At 38.4% G+C, this 26,903-nt stretch overlaps 1 protein-coding gene and 1 non-coding gene across 3 annotated transcripts; both read right to left on the bottom strand.

Moving 5' to 3' along the window:
• Window positions 1-1,209: 1,209 nt before the first annotated feature.
• Window positions 1,210-26,359, bottom strand: LOC122025077 (bifunctional TH2 protein, mitochondrial-like). 2 transcript variants are annotated; one of them, XM_042583839.1, is made up of 6 exons: window positions 25,780-26,359; window positions 25,467-25,575; window positions 4,051-4,341; window positions 3,502-3,913; window positions 3,128-3,397; window positions 1,210-2,027 (listed from the first exon to the last, which is right to left on the bottom strand). In XM_042583839.1, exons 1-6 carry the CDS (start codon window positions 26,190-26,192, stop codon window positions 1,612-1,614), a joined length of 1,911 nt encoding a protein of 636 aa, XP_042439773.1. In that variant the 5' UTR covers window positions 26,193-26,359; the 3' UTR covers window positions 1,210-1,611. The 2 variants fall into 2 exon arrangements, with proteins under 2 accessions (XP_042439773.1, XP_042439782.1); XM_042583848.1 differs by having other exon boundaries at window positions 1,210-2,024.
• On the bottom strand, window positions 11,945-12,050 carry LOC122039308. Its single transcript, XR_006128158.1, has one exon. It is a non-coding gene; the product is annotated as a small nucleolar RNA R71 (small nucleolar RNA).
• Window positions 26,360-26,903: the final 544 nt, after the last annotated feature.

Raw genomic sequence — 26,903 nt, 5'->3', positions numbered from 1 at the left:
TATCAATACCCAAAAACCAAGAAGGAGTCCCTGGCAAAGGGATGGGACCTATAGAGAAAGCTATCTTACATTTGTACATATAAGGGATGGGTATGGAGTCATATGAACTCATCCGGTTCTATTATCGAATGAATACACAGGCATATCGTCAAGTGGAAACCCATAGGGATGGCTGGTAATAGGGTCAACCGGGCGTGTATAGAGAGGCTCGTATAGAGTAAGGAGTTTAACCTTTCTCTCGACTGAACCTATGGTCGATAGATTGCGAGGTGGGTTGGATACCCCCTAAACTCAATCGGCTATTGAATGATCGGACGTGGTTGCTTCCCAATTCAAGCGTAAAGAATTAAACCCAAATGTCCGACCGACTTAAGGGCCAGTCAACCATATTCCAAACGACTTGTAATCCAGTCGAGTTGGCCCTACAAGCCTTAGCGCCAGACAAATAACAAAGTCAATTAGGGAATGCTTAGCGCTGGACGAGTAACAAAGCTAGTTGGGGAATGTTTTCTTCCCTTGACTTTGAACACCATATTACCTTGACTTTGACCATCACATCCCCTTGATTTTGACCGCCATGTCATATCTTGAACTTGCTCGTTATGTCTCGTATCAATCATGATTAAAGATCAAAAACGCATTCATTAAGCTCACATTTATAGTTGGACATGTTGAGAACTTCCATAAGAAATCGTTGGCACAGAGAGAATAGGCCACGGGCTTTGTTGCCCATCGGATGGAGTGTTTGGTTGAGAAATTGTTGGTGCTGCAAAGAAGAAACTTAGGGTGTTTTACCAACCATCGGGCACATTCAAAGCTGGAGAAATCGTGGACAGTGTAGAGAAGAATAGAGTTTCATTTTTCATAATTATAGGTGAAATGAGAAGAGCATTGGGCTGTTACCAAAATTTTAGACGGCAAATTGGCAACAGAGTTTGACACTTCGACTTACCACATGGTTTGGTCACTCAACGGTTCAACGTGCACACAATTCAGGAGACAAATTTAGGCGGAAGAATATTTGTTGCACATATTGGTTACACAACTTCAAGCGCATGATTTTGTAAATTGCCGGTGAATTTTGTCAGCTAGAAATGTCACCATTTAGCATGCACTCATGGAAATGAAACATTGGGACGAAAATCACCTTTGCTACACTAGAAATGAAATATTTGGACTTCTGAAGGCACATCCCCAGATTTTACAGACTCATGCTGAAAGGTGATTGAATTTCTCAACTTGCATAGAGGATACACATTCATCTGATATTCTAAAATTCTTGTCTTAAGTCTCGAGTTCCATCCCTAGTTCTAAAAATGTCTGATTTTGGACATTGTTTTTGATACCACAAGTACAAATGAGATGTACATGCAAAAACTGAAACTTAAATATCTTCGACTGTCTGATAAAAATGCCGACTGGCTTCTACTTGTAGATGGGTTGGCAGCAAGAAACGATTGCCAGGGACAAAGTAATTCTTCTTTCCATCAATCTAACTGTGGAGGATAAATAAGAAACTTGTGGCTTCACAAAACCAGCCACATATTGATATAGGAACGAGTCTATATTACTCTTAACAACAAGAGGAAAGAGGTGCAAAATAGATAAAAATTATGCCCCCAAAATAAATGCATGTACTTCTGTCCAGCTAGATGCAGTATAGAGAATACCAGACAACCCCTTCCATGGGTACGAGTCATTCCCTACAACCTCCATTTGCTTCTTTATCACAGCAGGGTGCAGTGGGGTGAATGAGACACCAAACTTCTCCCCGATTCTCCTTAAACTTGAATTTGATCCAATCACTATCCCAACATCTGCTTCCAACAAGCACAGCAAATCACCGACCGAATCCCCAATGTAGATGGACAACTGTTTCTTTTCATTGCCAAGCTTGGATAGGATGCTTCTTAATTTATTGACCTTGTCCGTGGGAGACTCCATGGTTGTGATAATTTCACCAGTTGAAATAGATCCTTCGTAGTTGAACTCATTTGCATGTATGCTCAAATCATTTAGGCAACCTACTGAAGAAAATGACAAGTTGAGATAGATTCCACGTAACATCATAGAAATTAACTACCCAGTAGTATAGCATTGATTCCTATTAACCAAACTATAGTTTGGATAAAAAATATGTTAAAAAAATCTCTCCAGTAATATATAAAATATTACAATTACAATCGATAATAGAACTCAAAAGACATAACAATTCAATTGACTAATCAACCAGGACAAACCATTTGGCATTACATGAATTGTAGTAATAAAAATGATGGGAGATGAGATTGCATGTTTGCATCAGTCAATCATGCACAAGGTGCCAGTTTTTGTGGTCCACAAGGTTCTGCAACAAATGAACAACTAGACCCAATGGAGCATTACATAATACCTCAACATTCCAAATTGAGGGAGTATAATGACTTAATTCCACCAGTAGTTCCATTTATAGAAATATCTCCTACAGTTAATAAACATAATAGAGGCAAATCACTTTTTGTTTCTCAGACTTGCCTTTGAACAAAGATGGAAATATTCTCTCAAATCACTAATCTCTCAGTTTCAAAAATATAATTCTGGGCCATGTAGAAGATTAAACGAGTTTCTGTAGGAAATGAAATGTTTCCATTTGCATTTCCATTCTCTTCTTTTCTGACGACAATCATGATTATCACGCAAGAGCTTACTTGATATTAAGGATAGCTCTTGCTTGATATTAAGGATGAAAGGAATAAACAACTGGAAAGTTAAGTTCAAGCATCGAGCAAGAGTTTACTTGATATTAAGGATCAAGGGAATAAACAATATGAGAGCAATTAAAATTTAAGATATAGAATTTGATTAATAGTGTTCCCAGAAATTTATCTTGTTTCATGTTTGTCATTTGTAAGTGCATTCTAGAGTTCTAGTACTCTACAACTCTCCAGTTGCATGTAAGACTGATATAAGGCCACTACATTTTCATAAATGATCAATGTAATTATAATGTAAAAAAAAATTATGAACATGAGAGAGAGTGCGGCCAATTTCTTATAGTCTCAATGTGTCAAGATAAGAACATAAACTTCAACAGGGAAAGGAAGTGTAACCTGGATTTTAAAAACATGGTGAATAAACGAGGATATACCTGAGGCAATGGATGATCTTATAAGATCTGCACACCAACAAAAAGAGAGTATATGGAAATCAGCATCGAAGTTTTCCTTTATTGTTATAACCTTCTGGAAAAAATCTTTACATCCATCTTGTAGGATCAATCGCTCCCCATTCCTTTTGATGTCTTCTAGATTCAATCCCTTCAGCAATCCTGACTGCATGATCCTAGAATTTGCTTGCTTTTCAAAATCAGAGAGCTTCTCAATGCTTTTGCATAGGCTTTCATAGTCAAATGTTTCAGCTGCATGGCGACAAGGTAAGTATTATTAACTTTTGCAACTACAAATCCCCAATGAAGAAACATTATTTCCTAAGCAACTTATAACTAATTTGCATAAAGATAACCTTGTTCTGCAGAAAGTAAGCTTTCTATGCATTGCTGATACTCTTCAGCATACTGCTTAGAAAGTATATCCCAAGAGTTCCTCATAACTGAAGACGATTTCTGAGTAGCCAAAGTATCAGTGTCACTCTGAACAACCTTGGATGCAGTTAAGATTGCTAGCTCTGCCAATATGGCACAGGAATCAAGCATAGTGCATGTCAAGTCAAAATCAGAACAAATAACCAGCTGAGTTTCCTTATCAAGCACTTTGGTGAATGGAACTACCACCGGTTGGACAATAGACTGAGCATTAAAAAATTCAACTTCAAGTTTCATAGCTTGACAATAAAGCTTTTTCATTATTTCCAGCTCACCACCAGTCAATGAAACACTCAACTTATCAAGCAAGTCTTCTATTCGCATGGCAGATTCCTAGTCAATAGAAACCAGACACGAATGTAAGCACTACTAATAAAGTTTAGGGTTTGGCCTTGGCCTAATAGTAGTTGAGTGTTAAATTATGGATGAAAATGCTTAGCAATTGTTGGTTGCTTGTAGATATCCAATACCTCAAAGCTTGTGGAGGAATAAGTGTCAATCCACCTCTTGTATGGATGACAATTTCCTTGGGCTTTCAAATATGACTGGAGCTCTTTACCTAAGAATGCATAAAGCCGCATACAAGGAGTCATTGCACCAACTGTGTAAGCAGCTATTTTTGTCTTCTCAAACGGAGTGACTATATTTGCATGACCCTTCTCCCCTCGAATTTTTCCAGCAGCAGTTGCAAGCAAGAATTCAGTGTACTTTAGAGTTGCTGGGTTGGGAATTATCTCTTTGGTGGGATCAACTCCCCAATCCTGCATAACTGGTTCCCTCAGATAGACTCACATGCACATATATCCAGATAATTATTTAGTGTACAAGCAAGCAGTGTGAATTTGTACCAAGATAAGATGAAAATTGGAGTGGGTTTGAAATTGGAGTGAGTTCAAACCTATTTATAAGCTGTATCTCATCAAATATTTAAATCCTTCTTTTAAATTGGATAAACGGAAGAATTTTACTAATGTAAAAAAAAACATAGGATAGCAAGATGGAAACATTCATGTGGTAGACAAACTCAAAAAATTACACAAGGGAAGAAAAAAACATAGTAATTTGAATTGCCATTTTCTGTTCAGCTAATGAGATCTCAAAATATGATCACCATTTTACATCACATGTGAAACAGATATGAATTGTTGAGAAGCCTAAAATGAATAATTGAAAGGAGCATAATTTAATCATTATCTGCTAAAGCTAGTTTAACATATCATCGCTAAGGAGATAGCTTCACCTTTTGCTCCAATAGTTTAACATATCATCAATACTAACAATATGAAGCCGTGTAGATGGCTAGAATACCACAATTGATCATCTTGCTCCCAATATGATATACTCTACTTGCTTATCAATCTAATTTTGACTTCTCTCTTGATCATGAAGTTGGTAACAAGGAATCTTAATAGTTTGGTCAGTTGGTATAGCCACAGGAGACTGCTCGTTCTCTTCAAACATAACAAATAACAGTGAATAAGATAGTAATACAATTCACAGATGTAAACACATACCCACCTAAAATTTGAGGTGAAGGACTGTCACTAAAATAGCAATCTCTCACCCAATGATGTCAAATCTTACATCAGTTATTTTAATCCAAAGATTTCATTTTCTAAAATTATTGGATTTAGATGTCACTTAAAGTTTAAGAAATTAAACTCATTTTTGGGATATTAACATCTTTTTATGTACTTTGCTTCCAACATTATGAGTGGCACAATGTTGGATAAAGTTGGTATGAGATCCAGGTAGTTGAGATAAGTACAGTTTGATGATAAGAATGATAAACATTTTCCCATATACTTTAGTATCATTATATTACTAGTATTGGAGAACAAAATTTGGCCAAATAAATCATTAGGAACCCTAATCTCCGACCTATAGAACTGACTTGAGGGTTCTTAATCTCTCGAGGCTTATATGGTTCGTTAGAACATAAAGGGTTTGTCCTAATTTGCTTTATGAATTGTATTAGGATAGACACATCGGTGTTTTCTTTCTTTTCCCTTTCCCATAGACATATTGATCACCTTAGGACAACCCCTTCAAATATAATCCAACATTGAGATAGAAAAGAAATAATCACAAGATTGTCATCAATCATCATGGTGAAACCAAACCCCTAGGATTGTCTCAATTTGGTTTTCCCCATCGCCTGCCGTTTTTCTTGGATCGCTTTGCTTTGGTAACAATTCCCTCATTTTTATTCATCTAGATAATCTACTTTGTACGTAAACTGGTATTCAACAATACGATCCTAGTGGACGATATTTTATTCTTGACGACGACCATGCACTTGCAGAACTCACACATCAGTAAACAACTCTTGGCAGAAAATAACTAAAAATATATATTTGTTGTCAATGAGATCACACTTGCTACGATTCCATGTGTCATTGTTACCCTTAGTTATAAACAAATATATTCTCATTGCAGCTCCCTCTTATATGGTAAAAAAAAAAGTACCTATCATTATAAAAAAGACTAACAATATGTGATGCCCTAAATTCAAAAAGCAGCACAACTTAACTATGATCCTTTTGTGCGTGTGAATTGTGCATTGTAGGTGTTGAATAAAATTATGAAGACATAATTGAGTCCAGGACACACCTAGTCAATTTTATATAATTAATTGAGTTTAGGACAACAGATACATGGATTCTAATCCTATTTGGTAATAATAATAATAATAATAATAATAAGTTTCTCAACTTGGTATAAATGCATACTTGACTTAGTCCTTTCTAATGAAGTTGCCTCTTCTCCTGGCTGCAAGACCTACCCATCTCTTATACCTATCTCTCCAATGTGGTCTACACTTTCCAAATACTCGTCCAATCATGTCCCCCTCCCCAAAACCTAGTCCACCTCCAAAGTTGTTTAATCATGTTCCTTGGTCTTTATCTGACACAATACTGCAACTGTGTGTTCAAAATGTCCCTTTAAAACATCAAAAAATATCTTGAAGCCAAATTTGTTATCAAAGATTTGAGAAGATTGCATTGCTATCTTAGCGTGAAGGTTGCTTATAGCTCCCAAGGGACATTTTTATCAAAAGAAAATACACAACGCATTTTTTTGCAAGAAGCAATATATATTTAGATGCAAAGCAAAAAACTTCAACTATGCAAAATCATAATCATGTCAGAAGATGAAGACTTTAAGGATTGCTCTTGCAATCAAAGTTTAGTGGGAAAAGTCACTTAACTCACAGTTAACAACCAAAAAGTGTAAGTAGAAGGTATAACTAGTTAATATATAGGCTTAAACAGTACATTGGTGTTCTGTTGCATGAAAACGTATTATATACTCATAAAGTATTAAATTTGCTCAAAGATATTCAAGTGCCAAATTCAAGGTTGAAGGCTTCAACTTATGCTCTAGATATTCTTCCCTTAGTCTTGCTTTACATTTAAGAGGAGTGATTATTATATACATCCCAATGTTGGAATTGTAAGAGGTTTTCCTGTTGCCTCTTATAAAGGAGTGGTTTGTAGGCCATGGTTTAGGAGCAAGATCTCCTAACCATATTAAATACCCGTTTTAGCATCATCTTGCATTCGTGTTTATCTTATTTTCGTTGTGTACACTCTTGACAGGATCAACCACATAGACACATCTGCACACTCATTCTACTAACAGTTTGATCTGTTTATGTTGTGTGAGAATTTGAAATTAAAGGCAGCATCTATTCAGGCCCTCCACCTCTAGTCTGTTTGTCATCAATCCTAACAATTAGGAGGGAATGTAAAGAATCCTTTTAATAATATTAAAGAATTTAAGAGAATGATTTACTTTACGAGAAGCATGAATGTCGAAATAATGATGTATTTTTGGCCACCAATTATCGAGGATTCAGTATCGATAGCATATCAACTTCAAATTTTTGTATGTATATTGGAGGCAACTGGTAATGTAGAAAATGTAGGTCCCGTGCGGCCAATAAAAGGAGAGTGAATTGTCATGCACAAAAAAAAATGAGTATTTCTTTCTCAAACTATTGGGCTTAAACAATTACACACTTAATAAAAAGATAATAGAATTACGAAGAGTACGAGACAAACAATTTTACTTGGTTTGCAATTAGAAGATTGCTACTCCAAAGAAAGTAGGCTCACTATGAAGATCTCCTTCTCGAACAAAATGTCTGAGGCAGGGAAGCCTCGTACACGAAAATGAAGCTCGGAAATGAAAGGCAAAATGAAATTCGAAGTACAGAAGTGTATTTTTCGAAACCACTGTGACCAGGCTCTATTTATAACCTACTGATCAAATATGACCGTTTGCTGGCGTAGCACGATCAGGACGCCCCCAATATGGCAAAAACTCTATCTCCGCGCAACGGCCAAGTGACCAAGTTTTATTCATCTCCGGGAGCCCAGACCTACTCCAGGCACGCGGACCATTGTTGACGTGAACCCAAAAGTTGATCCGCAACGTCGAGACACCCATCAAGCAACCTAAAGCGCCCAGGCCAGCTAGTCCAAGCGCCCGGATTAGTCAGCCTTGTGCTAACTAGTCCGACACCTTCTCCAATCGCTTGGGTAATTTCAATCATCCGAAATTAGATTCACCCAAACTCATCTTCCGGCCTTCTCCTTGAGTAATCTTCCGCTCTAGCTTCTCGTCCTTCAGAAACGTCGCGCGCTTCCTTCTCGTCCGCCAGCATACTCTTCCGCGGCACCTCGTCCCTCGGACGCACCGAGTTCGTGTCATCCTTCTCGCTAGCTACGTATTCCGCTCGACTTCTTATGCTCCTAAATTCCTGCACACTTAAACATAAGGATCAAACATAACATGACTAACTTGACTTGGTTAATCATATCAAAACTATCATGAGATACTTACAGAAAAGAAAAAAACAAAATATATCATCATAATCCAACGTTGAAGCATAATGCAAGGCAATGACACATATAACTTATAAGATGATCCAAATAGAATCATTTCATGAAGACCGCAACTTTAACATAATATGCAATGCACAAGGTGATTTGCCACTTCATCTATAATGGAATTATGCCAAAAAGGATTAGTACACCATAACCTCAATTAGAAAAATAAATTGTACTTGATTTATATTTTTGATGTAATAAGATAGACATGATATATATCTCTCCTTCAACTATATACTTGGACTACAAAAAAAATAGTCTGGTGCACAAAACTTCCGCCAAGGTCCCGGAGAAGGGTCGGACCACATCGGGTCTAACATACGCAGTATTATCTTGCATTTTGCAAGAGGCTATTTTCGGACAAAAACCCGTCACCTTAAGGTTGCATGGTGATGTGTGTATTTCATGCATAGTTTTTAATATTCTTTCCATGCATTTTGTTCCATCACATGAGCATAACTTGTATACTTTCATTTTCTTTTTATTGTTTTCACTTTTTTTTATTCGGAAATATGCTCTTTGCGCTTTTTAATTGACCAAACACGAAATCGGAGCTAAATTGGAGCTAAAAGCATTGGTACGAGAATTCAAAGCGAGGCACACACTCTGGACTTGACACGGGTTGGTCGTGCCCCCCCCCCCCCCCCCCGAGGGCAATGTTGTACCCCTTCTACAATGGAGCCAGATTTACTCAAAGCCTGACATGCCCTAATCGTGCCCCCTAGCACGGTCATGTTCAGACACTCAGAGTCGAACATGGTTTGGTTGTGCCCACGGGCAAGGCCATGTCTGCCCCGACTCTTGCCGCTTGGAGCAACACGGCCATGGCACGGTGGTGATGCCTCATTATTTTTAGAATCCTACATCCGTTTTTGTCGGTTCCAAGCACTATGAAAAGGCCTAAGAGGCTCTTATTTTAGGAGGAAGGGGTTTCCCCGTGACAAGGAACCTAGGAGAGTCGTTCCTAGGAGTGAAGTTTCCCTCCATCCTAGAGCTTGAAGATTCTTCCAAAGACATCAGCAACATCACAACTAAGTTTCCTCTCTTTTCTCTTTGATTCAAATTATAGGATGTCTTCTTCTTTGTCTTAAGGTTGTAATTTCATTTCCATGGAGTAATAGTAATCATAATTCTATGATGAGGAAGCAGCTACTTGCTGACCCTCGTTTTATACGTAATTCATCTTTTCTTATTGTATGATTTGTTTATCCAAGATCTAGCTTTATTGCACATACATGATTTTGACACTAACCGTGCATCTTCATATCTCGCAGGACACAAAAAAGGACGTGAACTCAACTCCGACCCATAAAGACCAAGACGTGATGGGTTGTTCACGAACATAGTCCAAAACCTCGCGAGAACGCCATTGGCTATCACAAATCCTAATAGGTTTACCCTGATTCGGCATCACAAAATAGAGGATAGCACCTAGAGGACCGTAGGGCATTGTGACAGGGCTTCCTTGTGAAAGTGATCGTTTTAGTAAGGTTACCTTGAAAGTAGATGTCGCATTTGCGTAGGCATTCCGGTATAATTTCAAAACTCATATCGGTTACCTCAGGACAACCTACAAGCAAATAAACATTGAAATAAGAGAATGGTATTTAGGATGTCAACGCTCATCATGGCAAAATCAAAATTCTAGAATTGCTCCCCAAGATCTAATTTCTCCTATGACTTCTCGTGTTTTCTCAATCAGTTTTCTTTTTTTCTCAACTCTTGCAATTTGTGATTTTGACTAGCATCCAATTTTATAGTTCATCGATATCTTTTATTACTTGACGACAACCTTGTGGCTACAATTTTCTCCCATTAAATTTTTTGTGTCGTTGACAGGAAAATAGATATTAGTTCAATTGCAATTTGGTTAATTTAGATTTCTTTCTTTTCTTGCTATTTCTATTTTTCTTTCTCTCCTTTACTGCTTATTCTAACCTTCCATTTTTATGTGCAGATGGGTACCAACAAAAATAACATACCTCTAAAGGACTATGCCACGCCTAGTAATAGAGGACTAAGATCTAGCATTGCAAGACCACCAATCGACGTTGATAACTTTGAACTTAACCCAGCATTACTTGCAATGGTGAGTGATCTAAATATCAATCGAGGCAAGAGGCAAGCATCAACCACACCGCCTTTGCATTAGGCGGTGTTTTAGGTGGTCAAAGATGAGGCAAGACCGATGAGGCGGTGGGTGAGGCGGCGGGTGAGGCGGCAAATGAGGCAGTCGAGGCAGTAAGTGAGGCGATCAAAGTCAACAAAATTTAAAAGACCCTAGATATATTAATACACTTTCTCTGCCTTTCAAAACATAAATAACTCCACCAACCCACCAAGTCAACCACAACTCATCTCCTTCTGCCTGGAATCGCCCCCACCATCGTCACTGCCACTGCCACCGCCTGCTATCGCCACTAGGTTAGCTTTTATATTTCTCGTAAGTTCTTTTTCTAGTTTTTTATCTTTTATTTAATTATTGAAGATTAATGACAAAAAATGAGAAACAACTGGACGTGGAAATGAAGCGAAAGTCTAGTGATATTGTTTGGGATTATGGGATGTTGTATTGAAAAGAAGAAAGAGATTGGATCACATGCAAATTGTATAAGAGGCTTATTAAGGGCGGAGTTTATTTGATGAAGCATCATATTGTGGGTATTTTTGGACAAGTTGAAGCACGTCCTAAAGCATCCGATGAAGATAAAAACAGAGTAAGAGCTTATCTTGAAAATAACAAGAATAAGAAGCGAGAAAGGGTGGATGAACTAAAAGAAGAGATGGCGGAAGTAAATATAGGTGTTGATGTAGAGAATGATAATTGTCAAGTGGAGGGAGATTCTTCTAAAAAGAAGTCAAAGCATAATCATTTGTTGCCATGTTGGATTGAAACTTTGAATTTTAAACTTAAGTTTTTGGTAAAAGTAATGATATTACTTTTTTAGTATTAATATGGGGATAAATCTTTATTAATTATCTTGTTAGTTGCATTTATATATTGATTGGTCCCTTATGTAAATTGTATTGTATTGTATTGTATGAAGCTTATTTTTGCATAAACATTATTTAATTACATATATTACATAAAGAATAATGACTATTTATAATACTATGTATAAAAAATAGTAAAAAATATTCAACCACTTAGGCAGCCGAGGTGATAGGCAATTACTCACCTCCCTGCCACCGCCTATCGTCATTTACAACACTGGCAATGGTACAACAGAACCAATGTAGAGGCGCACCCACGGATAATCCCTATCTTCACCTAGAGGTATTCTTAGTGAAACGCTAAAGTGTGATGGTGTCTCTGTAGATATTATTAGGTTGCAATTGTTTCCTTTCTCTTTAAGGAACAAGGCTAGAGCTTGGTTACATTTTCGTCCATCAAGGTGTATTACAACATGGGATCAGCTGGAGAGACGTTTCCCAGATAAAGATTTCCCTCCTAGCAAGACGACACATTTAAGGAATCAAATCACAAGCTTTGGGCAAAGAGATGGGGAGTCGTTGTGTGATGCATGGGTCAGATTGAAGGAACTTTTGCAACAATGCCCCTATCATGGACTAGAGTGGTGATTGATTATCCACACATTCTACAACGGGATCACATATTCGACAAAGGTTTTATTGGATTCCGTTGTTGGAGGTGCCCTAATGAGTAAAGCAGTAGATGAAGCCTACGATATCATCGAGAATGTGGCATGGAATCACCCATTAATGGGAAGACAAAAGAGGTTCTACAGTTACGATTTGTTAGGTAAGAGCTGTGACCTCAAGAAATCCAAGTAGAACAAGTAAATGTCATTTGCAACTACGATTCTGGTTGGAGGAATCACCCAAATTCATCTTATGAGAGCAATCAAGAATAAGTTGCGCAGGGAAATCATAAACTACCACCGAGATCTCAGCAAGTACAAAATCCAATATAGAGATATTATTGGAAACCTTTATTGCTACCCAAACCAAGCAGAATGAGGAAATCAAACAAATGGCAGATAAGCTCGAACGCCTTGTTAATTATACTAAAGTTCTTGAAACTCAATTTGTATAGGGAAGTAGCTCCCCTTCGAGAACCCTTGGGAAATTTCCAAGACAGCCCGTGATGAACCATGTCGAGCATTGCAACACTATCACTTTAAGAAGCGGTAGAGCTTTGGCGAAACCACATGCACGCAAAGAGGATAAAGACGATGGTCTAAACCACATGGATAGAGAGACTCGGATTTCATAAAGATGTCACCCCTAAAGAATCCGAGAAAAAGATTGAAGAACCTAGCTCCAAGACTTCGTTGAGGACATATATACCACCAATACACTTCCCTCGGAGTTTGGTCAAAGCCAAGAAGGATGAGTAGTTCGAGAAATTATTGGAGACGCTCAAAGTGCTTTGCGTGAACATACCCCTACTCGATGCTTCATCAAATGCTGACATTTGCAAAATTCATGAAAGATATTCTTGCACATCGGAGGAAGGTTGAAGACTTCAAGACGATTGCTCTAACGAAGGAGTGTAGTGCAATGATTCAGAACAAACTACCTCTGAAGCTCAAAGATCTGGGGAGCTTTTAAATCCCATGCACGATTTTAGCATGATAGATTTTATGTTCTTGTGATAGTATGCTAGTATATTTAGTAATGTATTTTCTTCTATAGTAATGTTTTTACCGTAAGAGTTTTGATGTTGACCTAGTTATTTAGGATCTCTTTTTCACGATATGCTTGATCTTGAAAGTTGATAAATCAAAGAATAGTTATGATTCATAGAACTGGATTAGTACTTTTGTTTTCTAGATGACCCCTCACTACATTTTGGTTATTGAAAAAATTCGGATAATGGTACTCATTGGAAAAAAATCAAAATCCCGAAAAAACGAAGAGAGAATGTGCGGAAAAAAAAAAGAGTTTCTTGAGCATTGCAAAAAAAGAGAGAAAGAAAAGAGTATGGAATAAAAAATAGTTGTCATGAGTGAAAACCGATATGATACCTCTTTGAGACACTCAAGTTACTAAGGAAATACCTATCATGTTTCTATCAAGTACTCCTTTGAGACCCTGTGTTAATGGTACATAGCACTTTTGGGGGGCCGAATCTTGCGTGTGGCGGGTAAATGTCTATCGCTGTAAGCATTACAATATAACTAGATGACGACTTGACTAGGATTGGAGGTTGAAACTAGAGAGAGTTGAGTACCAAAAACTTTCGGATAGACCGCATTAGGACAATTCGGCTATTTTTGCTCACAAGTGAAACTTCATAATAGGAATAAACTAATTCGTTAGGGATTATGATGCATCATTCACACACATAGATCTAGATTGTAAGTTTTGCTTGAGGACAAGCAAATATTCAAATCTGGGGGTATTTGATATGTGTATTTCATACATAATTTTTAGTATTGTTTAGCATGCATTTTGTTCCATCACATAAACAGACCTTGCATACTTTCATATCCTTTTATTGTTTTCACTTTTTTTTTTCAGAGATCTTCTCTTTGCGCTTTTTAATTGACAGGATGCAAAATCGGAGCTAAATTGGAGCTAAAAGCCTTGGAACAAGAATTCAAAGCGAGGAACACGCTCTGGCCGTGCTCTATGGCATGGACATGATCGTCCAACTGAAGTTCGATGAAAAATGGAGTAGTCGCAGAGGTTCCAAGACCTAGCACAAGCTGGTTGTGCCCCTTCTGCCGTGGAGCTCAGAGCCCGACATGCCTTAGCCATGCCCCCTCAAACAGCCGTGTTCAGACACTCAAAGCCCACACGATATAATCGTGCCCACACTAACACTTGTAAAGTCTCTTGAGGACATAATGAACTAAACTCAATGTCTCTATTAATATTAACTCCTCATCACAAGAGTCGAAGTCACTTAAATCCCAATCAATCTTTTTTCTTTGCAATCATTCATAATTTTTCATTTTATCACCAACTTTAATATCTTGCACTATCTTGAACCTGAAATGGATCTAGGGTACATTTACTCTAAGTGGACGGATTTAACTTTGTCAAGATGGGGAGGGGCCACTCACACCAAGGAACCCTTCTATTGTTTACCTAGAAACAACTCCACAAGGAATAAAGATTCAATGAACACCATGAATGGTGTTTGCTCTCAAAGTGATCCCATCGAAAGTTAGGAAAAAGCGAAGGAAGAGAACTAGATTTAAGGAAAAAAAACACAAAAATATCTCCACATTTTCTCTACCTAATCCACTACCCTTCCCATCTTAATTTCCACCCAACCCTCCATTATCAACCTCCTCAACTCATGGAATTCTCCACCCTTATAGTAAGGGTCAGTCACTAAGGCCACAACCTATGAGGAGATGCTGTTACAACCTGTAAGTGTGCAAGAGAGGGACAAGGATGGATTAGAAGTTAACTATAGTTTATTTTCAAGTAACTCATGCCTTCAAGAGTTCTCATTCCATATTTCATTTTGAACAAGTGCTCCATATAAACCAATTTTTTGCATATGATAATTAAATTATATTTATTCAGTTACAATTCATATGTTGTTTGCTAACCCTTCATAATTAACATCTTTGTTGAAAAAAGGAGTTGGAGGGTTGCTACAAATAGGGTAGAATATTGTAAAATATTCTTGCTTCCTTATATATATTTGACAAGTTCTCTTTCCTTATTCTAGATGTGGTATCATTATAAGATTTTACAATATAAGTTTTGAGATTTAATACAATTTTAATTTCCAATATGGTATTAGAGCCAACCTTAGTCGTCTCTCCAAATCCTAGCCATCACTTGAGATCATATTCGTCTCTCCTATTGTAGGCATTGAACGACTATTAACGCTAACCTTCTACCCTCCTTTTCTTCTATTATCTATTGAACATCGTCCGTACAAGTTTGCACACTATCTCTTGATCACTTTCTCTACCAATCATTCATACAATCTATACCGCCCCCAAAGAATAGTCGAGTTGATCATCACATGGTAGATTTATAGAAATGAGCAAAGGTCGATTCCCGATAAAGCCGGCGAAAATACCCTTCCATGTGGTGGCCAGTACAATTTCCTGATTTAACTATCTACAGATGGCTGGGGGACGGGCCATGTGGGGTGTTTGGGATAGCGTATGACCTTTTACAAAAATTCATACAATATATACCATCATACAATTTGTACATAGTGAAATTCAGAATGGCCATACGATATCTAACATCACCTCTTATTAAAATCCTATTGTATATTCCAACCATGAATTGGCTCGATTCTCGCCTGTAAAATTATCTAATTACGGTCGACATGGTCAATGTGTCGATCGACATTGTCGTTGATTCATTTTACTTACTCGATCGATAATAAGATAGGTCGTTAAAGGAAATAATAGCAACTTGACATATTTTAACAAATTAAACCCGATCATAAGAATCCCAAGCCTTAATTAATACTCGTTCACTATGTAATAGCTTTATAAGGTTTTCCAGATCGAACCCCAAGATCTCCAAATGTCTGAATTCGGTTTTAAAGTCCAAACTTTCTGACTCTAAAACAAGCTCTCGTAATTACAAGAGTCATTTTTCAATATACTCAGGTGATGATTCAGTTCCAAAGTTACGCACTCCGGGAGATTCGACCTTGGTGTCTCAACTTTTCGTAATTCTCGATAGACAACGGCTCAAAATTTCAGTATTATGTCAGACACCCGACCGGGTTCACCGAATCGATCACTGGGGAGGTTGCCTCGATCGTCTCCACGATCGATCAAAGATATTCTAATTCACGAAGTTCACCGATCGATCCAGTGTGATCGATCGGGGAGACACCGCACGACGATCTATCGATCTGACATCTCGATCGGTTCAGACCGATCGTAGTTCTGATCGTCTCCACGACCACCCAGATATTTTCCTCGATCGACGACGCTCCCATCCGCCGATTTTCTCCTCGATCGACAACGGCCCCGATCTTATGCTTCCTCGATCATCCTTTAACTTCCCCAACCTTTCTCCTCTCATTTCACGCCAAACCCTAGCGACATTCTCCTCAAGACTTCCTCGGCCTCCGATTCTTCTCTCCACCTTCTCCGAAAGCTACAAACGGCGCCTGTGTAACTCCTTTTTCCTTCCCAAATCTGTTCATCATGGGTACTTTGCCTCATTTCATCCCAATCTCTCAGATACTGCCTCTCGTCGGTTCTCGATTGTTCGGGGGCCCCGCAAGACCTTCACTCATTCCCGGATTACGTCCCATTTTCGCCTATTTAAGGAAGTTATTGAAATCAGCCCATGAGGGTACTCTAAGTCATCTCACGAGAAATCCGTCCCAGCACCCTCCGACCTCAACCTTCCTTCTTCGAGATTCTCAACCACAACAAACGCTTCAACAAAGGACATTCAAGTTACTCCCACGCCGACCGTGGATCAGCACATGGATGTTTTCATTCCTCCGTATCCCAAACCCTGTGATAAGTTATAAATCAATTTTCGTTACTCACCTAGAAAGGGACATCAACTACGACCTAGCATTCGATTCTACAACAATCTCATCGCACTGCTGGATGGTGCTTATAGAATCGTAGTCGCTAAGAGAACTATCGATTTCTCCGTCAGAGAATTCTTTCGGGTATTTTAGGTCACGTAACGTGTCTGTGAGATCCTCTTTTCCCATTTATCCCTGATTTACCAAACCCATTACCTCCTCCACTACGACCACCCCGACACTCATTCCATGAGTATTTTCGACAATCTTGCATCGGACGGATCGACGAATGACGTCGAGTTTCCTACTTTCAAGGCTTCTCCGAGACTATCTCCTCCTCGACTATATTCTTTTTAAGATACCACAAACCCGCTTTCTCCAACTGGCACCAAACCCTAGCAGAGATCCGCCCAAGGGCTCAACGCCTCGACGCTTATGGCTCAAGGCCATCGATTTTAATATCATGTCGAGCATCCATTTCGATCATCTCATACTCACCCAATAGCCCACTATTTATACGCCTTACGGGCAGCTAATCACAGACTGCCCGAAGACCTTCGCTGATACGTGTCTAAGGGCAGGATAAGATGGTCGACAGATCGCACTGGAAACCCGCATTTCCAAGTCCCAGATTCGGGATGAACGGACCCGTTCAATGAAGGATGGGAGAGGTCCGGGAGAGTTACCACGCACTTCCTCGACAAAAGGTCATACCTCCTCTTGTTGTCACGAGGGCCGACTCGACCGCTGGCGGCAGATCATGGAGTCGAGAGCCGCCGATCGACACGACGTAGCCACCGGCCAGCTCTGATGGATCGCGCGCGCTCGGATCGACCAGCCGCCACGACGATCACCAGCCGCAGACGCAGACGCAGCCAGCCCGCCTGGCCGACGGCCAACCACCCACCTCCGCAAAGATTTCTCGGCCATCCACCAGCTCAAAGATGCCGCCTCGTGGTTACGTGCCTCCCGCAGACGATGACGATGCTCCTACGCTGAGGACATCGATCGACACATTCCGTTTGGCTACTTCGACCGCTATTGATGCTATTTCGTTGGATATTTTGTCAATTCGATATTTGCTTATTTCTTCTATTTACGCTTTCATTTTCCCGCTTTTTCTTTACGTGTCATTTCCTATCGCTATCGAGCACTGCTCATATGCTTGCCTCACCGCTTCTTATTTCTTTATTAACGTCTCATAATACACTTGTGAGGGAATTTAAAATAAGAAAAGACAGATGGGTTAAGTGGGGAGTCTTTGAGTCTTATCAACCCAGTCTGCACCTTTCGGTGTTCGGCTGTGCGGGGAGAGGACATCAAGCTTAGGACGTAATGGGTTCGATTTGGGGAGTAAGATAACGGAGAGGATCTCGATCTCTGCTATCGACTTTACATCGTGGTGTATTCATCTGTGGGGAGGACTGATTCCTAAAATTAATACGAAATAAGAAACATTTCATCTAAACTTAAATCGGTCAAACAACAAATGGAGATCATTGACACAATTGACCGGCCGTTGTTTCACGCCGACACCGATTTAAGTTTCAGATTTACGTTAATCGAACTCGACGACATCGATCAAGGCCGATCACGTATGGGAAAAGTCCAAGTTGGAAACTTGGCACCGCTAAGCTCCGGGAGAGGGCTCTTGCAATGCTCTCCACTAGGCCCGAGAGGCCTGCACTGCTCTCCCACTGTGCCGAGAGGGTTCGGCGCTCGCTCTCCGGACCTGACGGTCGGAGAGGGCTCGGTCAGCCTCCTGGACTAGCCGCTGAGGGCCTGTGAGCCGCTCGACCGGCACGGCCTCCAGAGGCCCTAAGCAGCACTGCCTCCTGGACTAGGTCGAGAGGACGGAGCTCGCTCGACCGGATTAGGGTCGAGAGGGCCCTCAGAATGTTTCCTGACCAATCCTAAGATCATTATAAAGGCTGATCTGCCAACGTACCCATCCAATGACATTTCGATTTGATCGACCCGGTCCATGCATCGATCTAACAGACTAATTCTTCGGACGGTCCGCGACCGATCGTGAAAAACACTCAAGAGCACACCGAGTGCAACTGACAGTTCGCAGAATTCCATCGTGAGAAACGCCGCAGTAATAGTGTGGAGCGCTGACCTGCCTACGGACCGATTCATATCCAATCGATCGGCTCGCCACGACTAATCGACAGCCTCGTAATCGACGTCATTACAGCCGTTGTTCTAATGTCCAGGTCTCGACGGCCTCGTCAATTTGATCTACGCTAAGTTCATTGCATGCCGCTTTCCTCGACATTTTCTCGATTCGCACTTCTTTTCGCCTATCTCGCTTAACCTTCACGCGAGTCTGGAGATACAGTCATAGTACCATACCAAATAAGCATTTCAAATTAAGCCTTCATCAAAGGAACGACAAAGGATCTTCTAACGCTTTCCACAACGATTTGGGCAAGAACGGCGGCTTCGCGATTGGTCGTGGTTTCCGCAGAAAGCCGATCAGCGGTTATCGCTTAACTCCTCGGTGATCGTTCGGGAGCTCGCAGGCACCAGCCAAGACCGTGGTTCTACTGCGCGAGCTCGTGAGAATCGTAAGAGGAAGAGAAGTTATCGTATGACGCCAGAGTCATAAAGGGATTCTATAGTCGCGCCGACCGGCAGCAAATGATCGAACGCAGACATAAGTAAGGCATTGAAAGCAGTTAAGAGAACGCCAAGGTGAAATGGCGCTGTTTTGGCTGAGTCATTGCAGTTTCGACTCGCTCTCATCATCTTCGTACGCGAAAGCTTACTTCGATTTTCTTTCGAGCCACCGCATCCGTAAGTCTCATGCTTCATTTTAAATCGTTTCAAGACTTTTATGGGAGAGGTTTTCCGTGAAGGAAACTTTCATTGCTTCTCGCCAGTGTGCGATTCATCTCAAGAATCGAGGCTCTGCAATCCACCTTACTGGGAGTAGAGCGAGTTATCCCCAGAACCTCATTATATCTTGTGTTAGTGGTGCTTGGTTCTTTTCTCGTATAATTTCTTTTTGTTTGCTTATTTTCATTGTTATTCAAACTCGCTTAGAATTTTTGTGAAAAGATTAAGATTTTGGTGGAGGCTATTCACTCCCCCCCTCTCTAGCCATCCAAAGGATCCCAACAGATTATACTCTAATAATTGGGAGTCAATCTTTAACGCAGAAAAGTAATTCTATAAATGTCTTAAGGATTAAAAAGATAAATTGAATTTATAGATTATAGATTTTGGAGTTTCAGACCATATGATTATCCATAAAAAGACTAATAAATTTCATCCATGTCGTAAAAACGTACGAGTCGGTATAGCTTTCCAAACACTCAATTTTGTTGTTTTAGTGCTTCAATTAAATTGCAATTTAATATCAATTAATAGACTCACTTAGGATCATAATTGTGTCACTAAATTTTTTTAGGTCTTAAATTCGGGAAAAATGATAAACAATGCTAAAGAATGCTCGAGAATCTATCTACTTGAGGTGAATGATTCTCCTAAAAGAAAAGGCCATAATATCGTTTAGTAAATCAAAATCTAATTTTTATTTTCAGGAAAGCTATTATGTTATGACACTATAGGTTAGGACATCCAAATTTTTATCTCAAGAATCTTTTCCCATCTCTTTTCAATAATAAAAATTCAAATGAGTTTTTGAAATTTGTCATTCACCTCTTTTCAAATTTTTATCTCAAGAATCTCTTTCCATCTCTTTTCAAGAAAGCTATTATGTGAAATTTGTCAACTCTCAAATCATGTTTGAAATTCTTATCCTAACCTACCTTACAAAGAATCACATAGTTTTTCATTAATTCATAGTCTATGATTAAAGTGGATCTCGTTAGTTCATACCATTTATAGATGTGACCACACTATATTTACATGGTTTTCCTGATAAAAGAAAAATTAGAGGTAGATCTGATATTTCAAAAATTCAATATCATGGTTCAAACTTAATTCCAAACCAAAATATAAATTGTAAAATTGGACAACATAAAGGAATATTTTGCATCCATTCTTAGTGATTATTGTTCATCTAAGCTCTTGTGTTGCCACACCTCAACACAATGTACTTGAAAGGAAAAATATCATAAGTAGCCCAAATAGTCTGATTTCTCATGTTATCTACACATGTACCAAAACAATATTATGGGAAGTCATACTCAACACAACCTACCTCATAAATAAAAAATATTCTCGAGTCCTAAAATTTCAACCCCAAGTGAGATCCTTCTTAAACCACACCCAACAACACATCTCATATCCTCCATCCCTATCAAGTTGCTCCGCTTTTGTCCATATCCATAGTCTAATACCAGAGAAAAATTGATCCTAGAGCCATTGAGTGTATCTTCCGCGGATATTTTTCTTATCAAAAATGGTACAAATGTTATTCACTAATTATAAGAAAATTCTATAGCTCTATGGATGTTATATTTTTTTAACATCAGTCATATTACTCAATCTGACATTTAGGGAAAGAATAGTTTCACGCAAAAATGTTAGCTTTGGGATATTAATGCAGAGATAATGACCAACATATTTCCCACACTTTATCAAATATGATTGATTCCCGAGATAGAAACAATCCCTGCACACCCAAATGCATCTATGATTGCATACTTTGCTCACTTGTAGAAATGTTTGAACCAAGGTTTAAAATCTCGACCCGTGCCGAGGTTTCGGTCCTAGATCGGAACGATACGGTTTCGGTATCGTATCGTGCCGTACCGATAGGGTTTCGATATATATATATAGATATATATATATAGGCTTGATTGTTGTTATATTAGTTTTATGTAACTTAACCATATACATTTCTCAAAACTTCTAAAATAAAGAATATGTAATCTAAAGTATTTCCTAGACGTAAATATCAGACATTCATATCAGCAAATATGTGTTACGATAGGAACCGAAAATCTAAAATGTAGAGAGCTGAATATGTTAATATTCATGGTACCAAATCTTGCTTATAAGTTAAAAAAAAATTATTATCTATAATAATTTTTTAAATTAACATAAAGAACATAATATATATTTAATAATTATATAAATTATTTATTTATTAATTTATATAATATATAATTATAGTTCATAAATATTCTAACGTGTGTGTATATATATAGAGCTTATATTGAATTCTAAAGTCAAATTTATTTAAAAAATTTATATAATTATTAAAAAATTTAACAATTATTTTTTTTAACATTATTTATAAAATTTTAAAATTATTTTGAATATTTTTATAAAATTTTAATCTGTTTTAAATTTATAAAAAAATAATTTAAAGTTTATTTTAAAAATTATTTTAAATTATATAACTATATATTATATAAATTATCTATTTTTTATTTTAATTTTTTATATTTTTAATAAAAATATGCATTATAATTATATTAATTAATTAAGTGTTTATTTAATTAATTATTAATTTATATAATATATAATTACAATAATTAATTAGAAATTAAGTATTATATATATAATATAATTAAAATATTTTATAAAACCTAACTTTTCCTCTTTCCTCGTCTCTGTGTTCCCCGCGCGCCGTTTCCTCGCCTCGCCTCTGGTTCACCGCGACGCCGTGCTCTGCGATCCTCTCACGCGACGAGCCCGCCGCCACCGCCACGGTGCTACGTGACGAGTCTGCCACGACCAAGGGGCTCGCGCGACGAGTTCGCCGCAGTTGCGGGGCTCGCGCGACGCCTCCTCAGCGACCGCAGGGCTCACGCGCCACCTCTGAGGCCAGCCGTAAGCTTCGAAACCTTCTGAATGCCGATGCCGGTTTCAGTGTGCGGGCGGAACGGTAAGTTTCGCCCGTTCCGCCCGGCACGGAACGAAATTTATATCCTTGGTTTGAACTTCCAAATACCACTTCCTAGAAACTTCCTCTTCTTCGAGTGTTAGTTTTTGTTCCCCAAACACTAATCAATTCAGAAACACCAAAGACCTTATCACCTATCCTAGAAGGGAAAAGGAAGGAAAATAGAGCACCAAGTACTCCTTAGGTGGATCCAAGAATTAGAACAAGATCCAAGATCAAAGGATCCACAAGGTAACTCTAATCTTGAGGCTTCCAAAGACAGTGATCTTCCTATTACAAAATGAAAGAGTGGCAAAGAATTCACAAAGCATCCGATCTATAACTATGTGTCATATTAGGGGTTATCTAATAAGTATAGGGCTTTGTGATAAGCCTCAATCAAACATAATTCCTAAATCCATACAAGAAGCTCTCATAATACCAAAACAGTAGGTTGTTGAAGAAGAGATCCAAGCACTAGAGAAGAATGGAACATGAAAGATCGTTGAACTACCACCTAGAATACGTCCTGTAGACTGCAAGTGGATCTTCACAACTAAATACAGAGAAAATGGAAGTGTTGATCAATTCAAGACTTGACTCATTGCAAAAGGATTCACACAATCATGTGAAATCAATAACAAAGAAATTTTTGCTCCTACAGGCAAATTGAACAATTTGAGTTCTCTTATCTCTGGCCCGAAAACTATATTGGTCACTTTATCAATTACAAGTAAAAAATGATCAACAAAGTTTGTAGGTTGAACGAACATTATATAGACTCTACAAATTTACTAGAATAATCAAGCATATTATGATTATCTATAATGTTAGGCAAATCACACCCTCTTTGTTGAATGTTTATTTCAAAGGACAATTGTCATTCTTATCGCATACATGAATGATATTATTCTAACCAGGAGATCATATGCAAGAGATAAACACACTTAAGGGTCTACTAGCCAAATAATTCCAAATCAAAGATTTGGGAAGCCTTAGGTATTTTCTTGGAATGGAAATAGCTCAGTCAAATGCAGGAATCTCAGTCTTTCAATAAAAAGAATATATTCTAAACCTTCTAAAAAGAAACTTGAATGCTTGAATTCAAGCAGCAGACCCTCTCATAGAATCAACAATCGGACTAGGAACTAAAGAGCATTTTGTGCACCAATTAATAAAGGCAGATATCAAAAACTTAAGGGCAACTTCATTTACTTATCACACACAAGACCAACATTTGCTACTCAGTTAGTATGGTGAGTGAATTCATGAACAATCCAAATAAAGAGTATATGGAGGCAATCAATAATATCATGAGATATTTGAAACTAAGACCAGCAAAGGGCTTGTCTTTTAGGAAACCAAAAAAGTAATTAAGATATATAGAGTGATGTTGATTAGGTAGGATCTACTGAAGATAAACTTCCAGCTACTGCATATATGTATAAGGAAACTTAGTTACATGGTGTAGCAAGAAAAAGTACGTTGTGTCAAGTAGCAGTGCAGAAGCTGAATTCAGAGCAATAACATATGTTATACGTGAAGGGATGTAGCTACGAAGACTCTTAGAGGTGTTAAAGATCATTGTTGAAGAACCTATGAAGATGTTCTATGATAACAGTCAACCCCAACACATCATGATATAACAAAGCATATGGTTATTAATTGTCACTTCATAAATAAAAGATAGAAGAGGGAATAATCGAGTTACTGCAACTGTCAACTAGTGTTCTAACAACCAACATACTAAGGCTCTACCAAGGAAGAACTTTGAAGATTTAAATTACAAGCTAAGCTTAATTGATATTTACAACTCAACTTGAGGGAGAGTGTATAATATTGTAGAATATTTTGCTTCCTTATATACATTTTCCTATTTTAATTGTTCCCTTTTTTCCATTTTTTAGGAGACTTGACAAGTTCTTTTTTCTTATTTTCTAGATGTGGTGTCATCTATAAATAGGGTTGTATAATATGATTTTTGGGAGGTAATACAATTTTAATTTCCAACAAAAATATTGTCAACCTGCTTAGCTTGTCACATTCGTCACCCACATCTGAGATGGCCTCGTAGCTAAGGCTGCAATTAGCTTATAGGTATTCATGAAAGGGAAAGGAAAGGAGTGGGCATAGTCAATCTACATGCTTGTGTTGAGATCTGTGGGGAAGGGGCCGGGGAGATTAGCGTTGAGAGGGGGAAAAGGATATGATTGAATGTTGGTTTGGTTATTTCCTTCTCTCCCATTTCCTTGTCATCCCCCTTCCCTTCCTTTCTAGATTTCCTCCTTTAAAATAATTTAATCCTTAAGGAAAAAGATTAAACATCTATTATGAAGATCAAAATAACAAATTAAAAACACTTTTGACAATTGTCATCAACTTCATCCAAAGCATTGCATCATCAAAATTTCTCAGCCTTTGAGTTAGTGTCTTCATCTTTGTTGGGTGTCTAATCAGTTTAGTTTTAATATTCCTAGACTTTTATTTTATGTAATAATTTTAGATAATTTTATGCTCCAACTTGAGGAGAGTGTTAGAACCATTACATTTTCTAGAAATATTAGTCACATATGATATTTAGTTATAATGTCAAGATCTTATATAGGGTCCTAATTGTTCTCCTTTAATGTAGGGATACAATTTCATTTCCATCAACTAAGTGTTATCAACAGAAAAGGGAAATGTTGACGAACACAATCTGAAAGGAGCTAGAAAAAGTGTTTTATATAGTACCTGCATTACTGAGTCGTGCATTTTAAGTTCGTCAAGGGCATCTTTCCTCAACTCATTGAGTGCATCCTTGGCATCATCATCATCAGCACATTCTGCCGCCATCTCATAGCTGAAATTTACCGAGAAGGAAACATGAATTCTCAGGGAACACCTAGGAACTATCAAAATAGATAGCTTAAAATATTTCTCTATATGAACTTCACAAAATCTAGAACCAAATTCTTGTTAACCGTAAGTCATAAACCCAACTAAACAAATCAAATACGAAATAACTGAAATGGAAGCTCAGGTAGCCAGGACAAGCACTACTCACGCTTGCGCGAAGGCCCTCAAAAAATAGGCATCCTGTGCGATGTATCTACGGAAAGTATCCATGTCTAGTGTTCCCGCCGCGAGAAGCACAACAAAGGGAGTATACGAACCGAGAAGCGCCTCCTTGCTGGATGCTATCCATAACCGAGCGGCCACCGAGCCTTCTCCGACGACCGACGCCATGCCGGTTCTAGCTGAGGGGGGAAACAGATCCGATCTCAGAGAAGCCGGTGGGAACTTCAGATCCGCGCTGGCCAACAGCGAAAAACTCTTGAGGAAGCTGGGATTCGACCGATCTCGCTTGAGGAGAAGTAATCGGGGGCGGATCGAGAGGGAGGGGGAGAAGGAGGAGACAGATTTGGGGCTTCGGAGTAGGAGGAAGCCGCGGAGGGGAGGGTGGGAGAAGGATCGCATCAAGGTGAGGTTTGAGGGCAGAAGGTGGGCATGGTACTAATAGGCGCGTGAGGTCAGGGGGTTTGCCCGTTCGGGTGGAATGGTGGGGGAGGACCGGCGGCCGGCGCTTTCGCGAGTCCGTCGCGAGTCCTCTACGTCCAACTCTACTCGTAAATTTGAAAGGAATAAATTACCTTCTATTTATTTTCTTTACCTTTTCAATCCTCTTTCTTAATTATCTCCGATTCTATCTTTTTCCAACTCGCTCCGGTCTTACGATTTGGTTCAGTTGGTGGGCACATGAGTAATCGGAGTCAAATTTTGACATTAGTTTTTATCATGGTTTGCTGGATCCCAGAACATTCACTTGTCAGTTTAGATTTCTATATTGCGGTCTAACCGGTTCCGATAACTATTAATGTGGCAGTTTCATTTTTTTATATTTATAAAAAAATTTAATTTGAGTTTTAAATTAGGAAAAAGTCAAAAGCGCATGTTTTTCTTAAATAGCTAGGATGACGTGTAAAATTATCCAACTTTCTTACACTTGAATACCAACTTATTCATATTATTATCTTTCTGTTAATTATTATAATAATTATAAAATTATAATTACTATATAATTATTATATAATAACTATGATTTTATAATTACTATAACTTAGTTGTTACATCATTATAATAACTACGTTTCATACCTGCTACACTATAATATGAAAAAAAAAATTAAAA

This window comes from Zingiber officinale, chromosome 1A, assembly GCF_018446385.1.
Source record: "Zingiber officinale cultivar Zhangliang chromosome 1A, Zo_v1.1, whole genome shotgun sequence".
In the NCBI taxonomy this organism is placed as follows: Eukaryota; Viridiplantae; Streptophyta; class Magnoliopsida; order Zingiberales; family Zingiberaceae; genus Zingiber; species Zingiber officinale.
Note: the sequence above shows the minus strand (reverse complement) of the source record. Positions and strands in the feature narration are given on the sequence as shown.

What these genes read in the sequence shown, in the direction of transcription:
- LOC122025077 (XM_042583839.1), bottom strand. Translation starts at nt 26,192, where the DNA reads ATGCGATCCTTCTCCCACCCTCCCCTCCGCGGCTTCCTCCTACTCCGA. An exon ending in TTGAGGGCCTTCGCGCAAGC is followed by an intron (nt 25,576 to 25,779) that starts GTGAGTAGTGCT and finishes GGTAAATTTCAG; the next exon opens with CTATGAGATGGCGGCAGAAT. An exon ending in CTTACTTTCTGCAGAACAAG is followed by an intron (nt 3,398 to 3,501) that starts GTTATCTTTATG and finishes GTCGCCATGCAG; the next exon opens with CTGAAACATTTGACTATGAA.